We start from the raw sequence: 12,567 nt of genomic DNA, 5'->3' as shown, positions 1-12,567 counted from the left end.
AAAGTGTGTTTTGAACATCTGTTTTAGTGTTTGCACGCCATGGAGATCCAAGTAATGATTCAGTTTCTACCTGTAATTCTTATGCAACTATTTAGAGTCCTCACAAATGTGACCCAGGAGGATGAAGTAGCTGTCAACTGCACCATGTGAGTGTCTGGTAAACCCTCTGGTTTCCTTCAGTTGCAAAGGCAAAGCCACAAACCACAGTGCAAAGCAGGGTGTGGTTTCCCAGTACAAGGTGTTAAGTGACAGTGTTGGCTGTCCACTGCTCTGCTGTGGAACACTGGCTGCTGCCTTCCCCTGGCACGTCTGGTGGCATTGGGCATCGTGGGGCCCTTGTCCTGGGAGCGGTGTGGGGAAGAATTGTACAAGCATGGAGCGGTTCGGGTTGGAAGAACCTTAAAGCTCCTCCAGTTCCAACCCCTGCCACGGGCAGGGACACCTTCCACTAGAGCAGGTTGCTCCAAGCCCCTGTGTCCAACCTGGCCTTGAACACTGCCAGGGATGGGGCAGCCACAGCTTCTCTGGGAAAAGTCTGTGCCAGCGCCTCAGCACCCTCACAGGGAAGAGCTTCTGCCTCAGAGCTCATCTCAGTCTCCCCTCTGGCAGGTTAAAGCCATTCCCCTTGTCCTGTCCCTACAGGCCCTTGTCCAAAGCCCCTCTCCGGCTTGCTTGGCTTCCTCTGGCTCCAGTATGTACCGTGCATCCCTCTACCAGAGCATCTCAATCCCATGAAACTGGAGGTTGGAGGCTGAGCCCTGGTCCCCTAGAGATGTGCAGCCCATTGCAGTCATGGTCCTGTGCCGTGTGGTGCAGGTTGTGGGGACAATTTTTGTGCAGAACACTGTAAGCCCCCTCTGTTTGAATCACCAGAGGGCAGGGACAGGGAACACCCAGGTACCTGCTGGGTGACCAGCTCCCACCTTCGCTTCCAGAGATTTTATCAAAGCTTGGCCTGATGCTTCCTGGTTTGTCAATAGCTTTCTGTTCCAATGACAACTGTTTTCTCATCCAGACTTTCAGAATGGAATTTAAAATCCACTTTATCTGATAAATGGCTTGTAAACTCCTCCCTGTGGTTTGGCCTGTGGGGTCTGTGACAGTGAGCAATAGTTTATTGTTCCCTCTGGCTGGGATTGGAATGTAAAGCCCAATGTTGGCTGGGGAATCCAGGCTCTTGCTGCCTTCGTCAGCTGCCTGGAGTGCTTCCAGAGGGCTGGCATGTTCTCCAGGGCCTGCCTGTCCCCAGTGAACTGCAAGGCGACAGCCTGAGAATAGCCCAGGGCGTGGAGATTCCGTAAGGAAAAGCTTTCCAGAATGAATAAATTCAGGGGATGCAGGAACGTACCACATTATAACAACAATGGTGAATGTTTTACCTGTTTCTCATCAGAGATTCTGAGGGGGTTTGTGTTCATTTTGCAGGCCTGATGGTGTAGTTGTTCATTCTCGCTTGTATTCTCATCAGGAAAGGGCTCCAGGTCAGGACAGACTCAACACACGATAAGCTGTGTGGTGTGGATGAACCTGTAGCCTCTTCAGGAGAGGCAATGGGCTTGTGCTCCACACAGCACGTCCATAGGTACAGCCAAAGAGAACTGGGTGCAGAGCAGATGAGCTTAATGGGTTTGTTTTCAATTGACCTGACATTTACCTGAGCAATGTTCAGGTGCCTGATGCTCACTGCAGCTGAATTTCAGTACTGGCAGGCTTTAATCCTGGCATGCACAGAGGCCAAAGAACGAGATATGTTACCCACAGAGAAATGCTGCCCCTCACCTCCTCATGCAGGGAGCCTCGAGCATTGAAGGCGACTGGTCTGGGAGACACCAGCACCACAGAGGAGAAGAGGCTTTGGGCACCTCTGCTCTGAGTGGTCTGTGAAGGGGCTGTGCTGTAGCAGGGCTGGTGCAGCCACAGGAGCTGTGAGGGGTGCTCAGCCTACAAGTACGGGCTCTGCAGTGGCAGCAGTGAGGCTTTTGGGGTTGAGACAGATGGTGTCTGCTTTCATAAGCTAGAGGAACTAGCCTTTGCATCACGTGCTGAACACAGACCACATTTCTCCCCAGGGTTCTTCTGCACATCGTGTCCAAGTGCCATGAAGAAGGTCTAGATCACTACTTGCGCTCCTTCATAAAGGTCAGTCATGACACACAGCTCTGCAGAACTCCCTGCTGGGAGCAGGCACACGGCTGACACTGTTCCTCTTGCCTTCAGTATGTCTTTCGAGCCGAGAAACCCAGTGTCAGCCAGGCAAAGATGACCCATGAAATCCTGGTCCTTTCCATGGCCACGATCTTGAAGCAGTCAGCGGATTTTCTAACCATCAATAAGCTCCTCAAGGTGAAGTATGGGCAGTACTTGGCTGCTGAGGCTGCAGGGAAGGAGAAGGGGGTCTGCTATAAAGCCCAACACTTTCACCCATCCAAACCCACCACAGCAGCAAAACTACCAGGGCAGCTCCTCGCATCCACGTCCTTGAGGTTCTCCTGTTGCAACAGATGAATTCTTGCAAGGGATCTGGCTTGTTAAAGCTCATGGCAGGACACAGCAAGGGGCTTTCCATTTTGCCAGTTTTCATAGAATCAGCTGGGTTGGAAAAGACCTTTAAGACCATCAAGTCCAGCCATTCCCCCAGTGCTGCCTAGTCCACCACTAACATGTTTTATATGGCTCATGAGAGCAGGATGAGTTTCTGCCAGTCTGGGCCTTTGCAGGGCTTACACCCCAAACTGCTGCATTGGGGTGCAGAAGCAATGGGGCTATTCCCACCCCAGTCTGGCAGGACTCCTCTGGGTGGCAAAGGCACCCATGCCAAGCTGGCCATGTAGGCACTGCCCAGCTTGCAGAACATCATCTGAACGTGAGCTCTCCCTCCCACACTCTGCTTCCTCACACAGTCAAACATGTTCAGTCCTGCTGAGAAAAGTAATGGTGTTCTCTGTTCCTTCTAGTACTCGTGGTTTTTCTTTGAAGCACTGGCAAAGTCCATGGCCATGTACTTACTGGAAGAAAACAAAATCAAGGTAATAAGTTTGTTTGATGCACATTACAGAGCCATCACAAACTGTCCTCCAAAAGCTTTCCTCAAAAACTATCTTTTATGTATGAAACCCCTACAAGCAGAACAGGCAGATCCTTCCCTTTTCACTTGACTTTCCCTTCTTCCCCTTTTCATTCTCAGTTGTAAGTTAAAAATTCCTGAGCTCCTTATGGCTCGTGCAGCCTCCTTTAGTTGCTGGCTCCTGCCATTCCAGCCAGTGCTTGCTGTGTGCCAGTGCTGCACTGGGAAGCAGCACACATGCTGGAGGGAGCTCCTTGCAGCACTGACTGTGGGACGTGCTCTTGGTTCCAGCTGCCCAGAGGCCAGCGGTTCCCCGACTCCTACCAGCACGCCCTGCACTCGCTGCTGCTCGCCATCATTCCCCATGTCACCATTCGCTATAATGAGATCCCTGAGGAGTCCAGGAATGTCAACTTCAGCCTGGCCAACTTTCTCAAGGTCAGCACTTTCTTTCTTTCTTCTCTCATGCTTTTATCAGGAAAGAAAATCAACCCAAACAATGAGAAATAAGCAGCAAGCAAACGAATGTGTGTGTGCTTTGTCACCTCTTTGGCTTCATAGAATCCCAGGCTGGTTTGGGGTGGAAGGGAGCTTAAGATCATCCAGTTCCAACCTCCTGCCACGGGCAGGGACACCTTCCACTAGAGCAGGTTGCTCCAAGCCCCTGTGTCCAACCTGGCCTTGGTATGAGAACTCTGGAGGGAATAAGCTTTCCTAGAAAAGAAACTTAATCTTTCCGAGAGACTACGATACTCTGTGTTGCCCAGGGCTTTCAGTCATGCCCAGCAACTGTTTAGAACACAGGAGGAAATATGCGTGCTCTCATTCTAAATATTTCTGTTGTCCACTGGAGACTTAAGTGAGGGCATCCAAATAGTTTCAGAGAAACAGGATCAAGTACATTTGGGAAGTCAGCAGCAGCCTGGAGGACCCAATCTGCCTGCTGGCAGGACGGGAGTATGGACGTGATTTAGGATAATTGCTTCTGCTTGTAATGATCAGTCACATGTTGCTACTTTCTCCCCAGCGTTGTTTGACCTTTATGGACAGAGGATTTGTTTTTAACTTAATAAATGATTACATTTCTGGATTCAGCCCAAAAGACCCCAAGGTAAGCTGTGCGTCTCTTGAAAGGTGATTTGCAGTTGTACGTATCTACGTCAGTTAAAGCTCTGTAGTGATTATTTTATGACTCTTGAAGACCTTTTAAACTGTCGCTGCAGAGTCTTCTGGAGACAGAGACCTCTTTGGCTGAGAGCATGTATGCAGCTAAGCTTTAAATCAATGTAGAGTCAGAACTAAAGGGCAAATTTGTTAATAGTCTGGGTGAAAAAGGTAAAGAAGTCCCAAGTGACAGGTCCATGCACGGACACTTAGGGGGAACAACACAAAAAATTGCCAGTTATTACTGAGTTTCATCAAATGTTATTTAGATTCCCCAATCCTTGTGCAACAAACACACCGAGCTGGAAGCAAATGAGTCAGACTGAGTAGTTTCTGTTTGTCTTTTCCTTTTCTCAGCTGCTGGTTGAATACAAGTTTGAATTTCTTCAAACCATTTGCAATCATGAGCACTACATTCCTCTGAACTTACCAATGACCTTCTCCAAACCCAAGCTGCAAAGAGTTCAAGGTATGTCCTTTCTCAAGAGACTTGCTAGAGAGCTGTAATTTTTTAGTTGCAATGGCTTCTAACCAGATGGGATTTGCTTTGGTGTCCAGGAAGTTTGTGTCCTGGTTAGCCTGATTTACATTAACCTCAGGAAAAGGTGCTGTTCTGGCAACTTTTACATCCGTCTGCTCCAGCATGGTGTGCAATCCATCTTGTCAGTGTTTCCTATATGTAAGTTTGCACAGGAACTGACAATATCAGAAAGAAACTGCCCGTATTTCAGTAAATGCACAAACAGTGCAAGTGTAATCCTTTGTTCCCGCAAGTGTCAGCATCCCCTGAGAAGCAGTGTCCCACCGGTCAGTGCTGTAGAGAATGGAGATACAGGAAAACAGACTGAATTCTCTCTGCACTGCCAGCTCTATTTGTGGCCACAAGAAGGTGATTCAGGTTACCTTCTGTTTTCATTTTGAACAAGAGCATAGCAGTGCATGGTGCACTGAAGCCTGTACTCAAACCTGGGCTGAAGGCAGCCAGCAGAGAACTTGAGCCCATGCCAGGCCTTAGCACATAGCAAGGACATACATACTGTGGCACCACCACCCCGTCTCCAGGCTGCTCTCCCTGTCACACCATGTCCCTCTTGGTCCTGATGCTGCTCACCACAGGGCAGGTGGGGTTTGCAAGAGGCTGAGGCCCTGTGCAAATGTGGATGGCCTCCTAAGATTGCTGTAGACATAGCATGATTGTTTCTGGTCCTCATGTCTCATCTGTGCTAAATAAATCAAGTAAAGATTGCCAGGTTTGGGGGACTGGCCAAGATAAACACTGGAAAGGAGAATGAGCTTTGGGATTCCCCCACGTGAAAGCCCAGTGGGTTTGTGATTCTGTGATTTATTCTGATAAAGGCAAGGGGATGTTTGGTTGTGCCTCAGGGTGCAGCCATGCAAGTCCCAAAGTGGTTCCATACATATCCAGGTGGCAGAAGCAGAAGTCACTGTGAAGTGTCCCTTATTTTGGTGTATTTCTGACCACTCAGAGCTTTCTGGACCAGCTACTAATCTCTTACATCAGTTTGGCTACTTGCTTGGCATAGTTTAACAAATTGCACTGCTAGAAATGGCTGAAAACCCGCAACTACGGTGCCTTCCCACTGCTTATTCGTGGCATGATAACGTGGTGATGCTCTTTCTTGGTTCACATTCACCTTTACATTTGCAATGGTTAAACTGAAAAGCTGTAAGAGCAGCTCCTCTTTTCTCCTCTGTTTTACTGTGACTAGGACCTACCAGCTGCCAGTAGCGCAGCCAGAAGTGCCTTTGCCATGGTGCCTGTGCTCTGCCTGCCCCATGGTAGAGACATGTGGTGATGCATCTCCATTGCAGACTGGTCTGGTTTAATGGGCAGGGGACAGCAGGCTCGGAGATGGGGAGGTGTGATGTGCACATCTCCCCCAGGAGATACCCTGCTGCTGTACCTCACCTCATTTGGATGAAGAGCAGTGACATGCCCAGCACCCTACTGCTGTGTTTCTGGGACAAGAAGGAATAGCCCCCAGGAAGGTGGACAGAGGCCTTCTGCAGCAGACAGGCCTGCAGGCAGAGCACGTCCCCCTGACCACATCCTGTTGAGTTGGAGTGTTGCATCTGGGAGCAGTTCCCTGAAACATCTCAGCTGTGGGGGCTGGTTTCTGGTCTCCATCCCTGCTGCCTCAGCTCGGGATGTGTTTCATCAGCCAGAGCGAGCCCCAGAGCCCATCCTCATAGCCAGTAGCATGGGATTGTTTTTGCAACCTTGTGATAGCAAAGGATGCAAGATTGGCGGGAGCTGGGGGTTAAGCAATAGCCTTACAAACAACATTAAAACATGATGTGCTGTCCCATTTCTCCAAGATTCAGAGCATTACTTATTCCTGTTTGGTTTTGCTGTCTTATTTGTCCCTTTTCACATGTGAATTAGAGTATTTTTCAGTTGCTGTGGGATGGGTCACTTCAGTAGGTAGTGACCCAGGTCCAACTGGGATCATTGAGCTTTCTAATGACGAGTTAAATACACAGCTTCCAGTCAGTCGGCTTGCATCCAGCTAAGGAACTAACCATGATGTGGGGCACTTGGGCATTTACTAACATGACTAACAATGAGAGCTAGATAATGCTCCAGCTTGCTTTCCCTTTCCTCTGAATCACACTTTCACAAACCACTACACGCTCCCTGTGAATCAACAAACTTAACCCTGTCTTTTGCAGCACCAGAGCTGTCAGAAGGCTTTGGCTGGGATTTCCAAAGCTGTGTGTGTGCTCCCTGCCTTACCACAGAAAAGCTTTCACACCTATTGGGGTTTTCAAGGACAGAAGTCGAAGCCGAGCCCGCAGCATTCGTACCTTTGGGGGAGAACACACAGCTTTGGGGTTATCCCTCTGGGAGGCTCAAGGCAACAGTCAGATAGTGCCTGTTGAGGCTCTAGTTAGGTGTATGGGTTGTCTGACAGAGATAATGGTGTTAGGGCAAGGTCATTCACAGCAGCTCAAGGGCACACTGAAATCTCTGTCATTTCCCTGCTGCGTTATCCAGGCAGGTCAGTGGAAATGCTGCCTTACTCTGATGCCTTTACCCTTGTCATCAAAGGAGCAGCGACTCCTTTGGCCGCAGTCTAGAGCCCCAATCTACATGAGATGCAGGGTAGAAGTTAACCAAAGTGACCAGGTACTGAGCTGCCTTTCTCCCGGCAGTCAGTGTTTCCTACCTGCTGTGGGAAGCAAAGGGAGCCTCACAGTTCCTGGCAAGCTGCTGCCTGGAATGCTGCCCTGGCTCCCTGGTCCTTGTTATGTAGCTGTGTAAACTGCTGGAGGATGCAGCAGTGGCCATTTGGCACCATGTCCTTATTTGCATCCCTGATCTCAACAGGAGCATTTGCCCTTGCTCTGCTCTCTGACCTGGCGAGAAGGAATGCAGATGCCATGGGGCATGTGGAACAAGCTGCAGGAAGGGCCCTGCCAGGGCTGGGCAACTATGATGGATGCACCGTCCCCACTGCCCATTGCCACCCTCAGAGCTGCTTGTGGAGGCTGGCACCTCAGCTGCCCGGGTTTACAGGGCAGCCAGGAGCAAAGCATCCCCCAGGCAGCGAGTCCATCCTGACTTCACAAATCACTCTGGAGCACTAAGCTTTGTAAAGCATCACACTGCGGAAATCCTTTTCTTTAGCTGGTGCTGAAACAGTGAGGGCTGAAATTAATCATAGAACAGTTCGGGTTGGAAGGGACCTTCAAAGCTCATCTAATCCAATCCCCCTGCAATGAGCAGGAACATCTTCAAGCAGATGGTTGCTCAGAACCACATCCCGCCTGGCCTGGAATGTCTCTAGGGATGATTAGCCTGAACTGGAAGGTGCCAAATTCTTTGCTATGACTTGACTCGGTGGTGGAGAAAGCTGTTGTCAGATCAGTGCACTGTAGGGGAGAGTGATGAGCCTGCAAGCGGGCTGCTGTGGCTTACCTGGCCATTTTGTCTTGCTCTGACCAGCTCCTCAGAACAGTTCCCTTAACCGTTGCCTTGCTGTTTCTTTCAGATGTCCATCTTGAATACAGTTTAACTGATGAGTATTGCAGGCACCATTTCCTGGTGGGGATGCTTCTCAGAGAAGCCTCTGTTGCCTTGCAGGATAACTACGATATCAGATACACAGCCATCTCGGTCTTAAAAAATCTCTTGATAAAGCATGCCTTCGACAACAGATACCAGCACAAGGTCAGCCGTTTTCTGTTGGTTTTTAAACATGATGGTCTTGAATTTGATGAAAGAGCACACATCAGGGTTTTAGATATGTGTGGTGGTCCAAGAGCACTCCCATTACTTTTTAGGGAACTGTTGTAAGTAACTGATGGTTATGGCATAACAGTAACAGAGGTTCAGAGGAATGGTCTGAGAACACAAACAGTGCAGTCAGATAACTGTAGTGCTCTTTTTCCTGCTGACTGTTCAGATACTAAAGCCCTGAGCCATTAAGGAACTTGAGAGTGTCGTTAGCCCAGAGGCTGTTCAACAGAATTGAGCAACATTGATGTTGTTCTGATACTGGGCTTAAATTCATATCCTGCATTAACGTACAGTAATTAGGAAACAGGACTGATCTCTGTTATAATCAGCTGCATGTTTTACTAATTGGTGAATCAGAGGAGAGGATCTCTGGTTAAGATGCTGGATTTCCACTGGAGAATTCTTCAGTCAGAGGCTCGGCATTGCTGTTGCTGAAAAGCATGGGATTGAGCTGGTTTTCTTCCCTGATGCCGCTCCCTGCTAACCCATACATCCCTGAACACGCCCAGCTACCTGTGCAGACACTACCTGACCTTGCTCTAGGCTGAAAACATGCCTCTGTTCAGAGTTTAGCTCCTCAAATTGCTCCTGGTGTGCTGCATTGCTGGGTTTTATCTGGGAATGCAGATACCTTCCTGGGCATGAAGGGTAGAAGTGACCTGCGCTTGCATGGACCTGGAGCCAGCTCCTTTCCTCTCCTTCCCTGCCTGTTTGGAAGGGCTGAGCAGGAGGTGGGCTTGCTTTTCTCTGCACTGAGGATCCATGGTGACTTGCGCAGCCTGGAAACAAAAGTGCAGCCCATGGCAGTTGGCAAGACTTGGTATTTCAGGAGAGATTTGCCAGTTCTCTGTCAATACTGAGGCTGTTTCTGCCTCTCCGGGTGCCTGGAAACCCTCACATGAATGCAGGAGCTGTTTGGCATGCTGCACTGTCCCTGCCTCCTCCAAAACACCACCCGCCTTAAAACTGCCCCGCTGGATTTCTGTACGTGTGTTGAGCTCCAGGCTGCCTGAGCAGGAAACTGCCTGGAGCCAGGGCAGGAGGTTCGGCTGGTGTCCTGAGACACCAGAGCAAATACCACGGCAGGGGCAGGACAGGCTGATTTCTGTTATCTTTTGTCATAGTGAGTCAAAAAAGTGGATTCTTGTATTGATCAAAATGTGCTGTTTAACTGGCAAGCCTGAAATTTCTTCTTTTTAACCTTTCTATCGAGTGCAGGAGAATAAATTTTAACAAAAAGAGAATTGCATGTAGAAGAACCTTGCATTTAGAAAATGTCAACCAGACCCTTTTTGATCTGTATCACTTAATCCAAATGAATCTGTTCCTACAAACTGTTTAATCACTCTCTCTTTCTGAGCACCATTCTCTGTAGAATGATGGACTTAATCCAAGTCCTGCTAAGAAACAAACTGAGATGGAAATGATTATATGGACATTATTTTTCATAACACGTTGTCATTTGTATGGTTTTACAGAACCTCTTTTGCTGGGTGAGGAAGAATGAACATCTATTATTAACAATAGTACAGTAAAACAGAACAATAATTATATCTCAAATTAATGTTTTAACTAGAAGCATTTGTTGTCAAGAACTTCTGACTGGCAGCGCTAGCCAGCACCAAGCAAGGCTTTGCTTCATTACTCCTGGGTGTTGCACTCAAAAATCAAGCTATGGGAGCGAAGTGCCAGTTAAAGGGTTGGGAAATCTGGGGTTCAGTTCGTCACACATCCTGTATGACCGGGAATGTTATTCAGCCCCCAAAATCCCCAAGCTTACTGCTAAAAGGGTAATCCCTACCTGGCAGCTCTGAAGTGGAGATGAGAAGCCAAACCAACCCATGTTCTCAGACACCATGTAGAGTGTGTAAATATATAGATGTGTGTTTGGCTCAAGAGTTTCCCTTTTAGCCTCCACTGTGAGCCTGGGCTCCTCCTGCATGTTTCTCCCTGTCTCTTTTCAGAACCAGCAGGCAAAGGTAGCGCAGCTCTACCTGCCGCTGCTGGGGCTGCTCCTGGAGAACCTGCAGCGCGTGGCCGGCCGCGAGGTGCTCTCCTCCTGCACCGCTGCCTCCAGCCCCGTGAGTACAGCCCAGCCGGGCACCTCGGCCTCCTCCTCCTCCGTCCTCCTCCTGCGCACCCCTGTGCGGCTGCCGCTGCCTGCAGCCGGGCGCAGCTTTAGGAATAAGTGTGGTTTTCTTCTCCCCACAGCCCCGTAATGTGCTTGTTCCTTTTAATCTGCCTTTTCATTGAGTCATAGAATGGTTTGGGTTGGAAAGAACCTTAAGATCATCCAGTTCCAACCCCTGCCACGGGCAGGGACACCTTCCACTAGAGCAGGTTGCTCCAAGCCCCTGTGTCCAACCTGGCCTTGAACACTGCCAGGGATGTCTCTGCCTTTTTGCCTGCTATTGTCTAAAGTGTTTTCTCATGGTGTGTGTAGTGCCATGAGGAGGGGTAAGTCGCTCTGAGTGCAATGAGTTGCAACAGGACTCAGCCTTGGACTCCAGCAGCTGTTCTGGGGAGTTGCCCATCTGCCTGAGGGTTGTGTGTGGTTCCCAGGCAGGCTCAGCCTTGCCGATCAGACTTTCCTCCTTGTCTGGGGCAAAGCAACAACAACGAAAAGGCATTTGAGGAAAAACAGTTCAAATTTTCAACTTAAATGATGAAAAACAAAAGGGAAAAAACTGCTCTTACTCGTATGTTCTGCTGAGCTTTGTGCTCCTCCCCAAGTCATTTGTCTCCTTGTTATGGAAAGATTTTTATGGAAAGATTTTTTATGGAAAGAAATAGATTTTTATTTTTTAACCTGCATTTTAAAAGCTGCTTTAATTTGCCTTTTTCTATTTCATTATTCTCTTCTCTAAGAGAATAGGTGTTATCTTCCATTGGTCACAAAAACTTTATATTGCTTTACAGGCATCCAGGGATGAATTCATGTACGGTTTTACATCTCCCTCAAACAGATCCAGCCTGATTGCAGACAAAGATCCAGGTAAATACATTTTTCTAAACTTTTAACTCTCCCATTGATCTTTAATGTAACTATTACCAGCCCCAAAACCCCCATTCCAAAAACCCAAAACAGCCATGGAATCAGAATCCCAGACTGGTTTGGGTTGGAAGGGACCTTAAAGCTCATCCAGCCCCAACCCCCTGCCACGGGCAGGGACACCTTCCACTAGAGCAGGTTGCTCCAAGCCCCTGTGTCCAACCTGGCCTTGAACACTGCCAGGGATGGGGCAGCCACAGCTTCTCTGGGCACCCTGTGCCAGCGCCTCAGCACCCTCACAGGGAAGAGCTTCTGCCTCAGAGCTCATCTCAGTCTCCCCTCTGGCAGCTTTGGGATCTTCCACTCGCTGTCTGGGATGAGCTGAGTTGTGCCGGTGCAAAGGGGCTAATTGTGGGGTTTGGGTTTTTTTCAGCCTGTGGAGCAGCACTTCCAAATGGCCATGGGATGAAGCGGGAGGACTCCAAAGGATCCCTGAACTCAGAGGGGGCAACCAGTAGTTCCCCGGATCAGAGTGAAAATGTAACGTATCTGGGGTTGGAAAGAAGGGTGCTCACTGCTCCCCTCTGTGCAATGTCTTGAATAAGGGGGAGGGAGAGGAGTTCCCTGTGGTAGCAGTCTCAAAAGCCAGCTTATTAATATCTCTGCTTGGAAACAACCCGGTTGCTGTTGAAGAGAGGAGGTCAGACTCATGGCTCTGGTATGCTTACCCTCTTCAAACATCTCCGAGCCAAAAATAAAACTGTTGACAAATTACTTATCAGAGATGAAAGGCAAAATCTGTGGAGAAAATCTCTGCTCCCATGGTGCGTTCATGCATACTGGGGCGTGCTCCCTGTGTGTGGATGGGTCTGAGCTTGACCGGTGCCCAGTGCATGGTGCTGGGAACTGGTTACCACACACGACTGGAGGCAGAGCACCATGATACGGGATTGCTGGTGACCACTGGCTTGAGAGAAGGTGAGGTGTTGGTAGGAAAACCAATAACCACAGCCCCACAGTCGCAGAGGGTGGCTGCGGTCACACCACGAAGAGCTCTGACCCTGCTCTTCAGGCAGGGTGTGC

At 49.1% G+C, this 12,567-nt stretch overlaps 1 protein-coding gene across 5 annotated transcripts in view; it reads left to right on the top strand.

The window, feature by feature from the left end:
• The window catches only part of DOCK11 (dedicator of cytokinesis 11), a 73,907-nt gene that overhangs the window by 40,077 nt on the left and 21,263 nt on the right, over positions 1–12,567 (top strand). For all 5 annotated transcript variants that reach the window (XM_030498711.1, XM_030498709.1, XM_032920182.1 and 2 more), the window contains exons 24-34: positions 28–146; positions 2,070–2,139; positions 2,218–2,343; positions 2,955–3,026; positions 3,356–3,502; positions 4,092–4,175; positions 4,586–4,697; positions 8,245–8,423; positions 10,457–10,573; positions 11,412–11,487; positions 11,918–12,024. In XM_030498711.1, coding sequence (XP_030354571.1) covers positions 28–146; positions 2,070–2,139; positions 2,218–2,343; positions 2,955–3,026; positions 3,356–3,502; positions 4,092–4,175; positions 4,586–4,697; positions 8,245–8,423; positions 10,457–10,573; positions 11,412–11,487; positions 11,918–12,024 — 1,209 coding nt within the window. The remainder of the gene's footprint in view (positions 1–27; positions 147–2,069; positions 2,140–2,217; positions 2,344–2,954; positions 3,027–3,355; positions 3,503–4,091; positions 4,176–4,585; positions 4,698–8,244; positions 8,424–10,456; positions 10,574–11,411; positions 11,488–11,917; positions 12,025–12,567) is intronic.

Source organism: Strigops habroptila, chromosome 9 (assembly GCF_004027225.2).
Source record: "Strigops habroptila isolate Jane chromosome 9, bStrHab1.2.pri, whole genome shotgun sequence".
In the NCBI taxonomy this organism is placed as follows: Eukaryota; Metazoa; Chordata; class Aves; order Psittaciformes; family Psittacidae; genus Strigops; species Strigops habroptila.
This window is presented reverse-complemented; position numbering and strand designations above follow the sequence as displayed.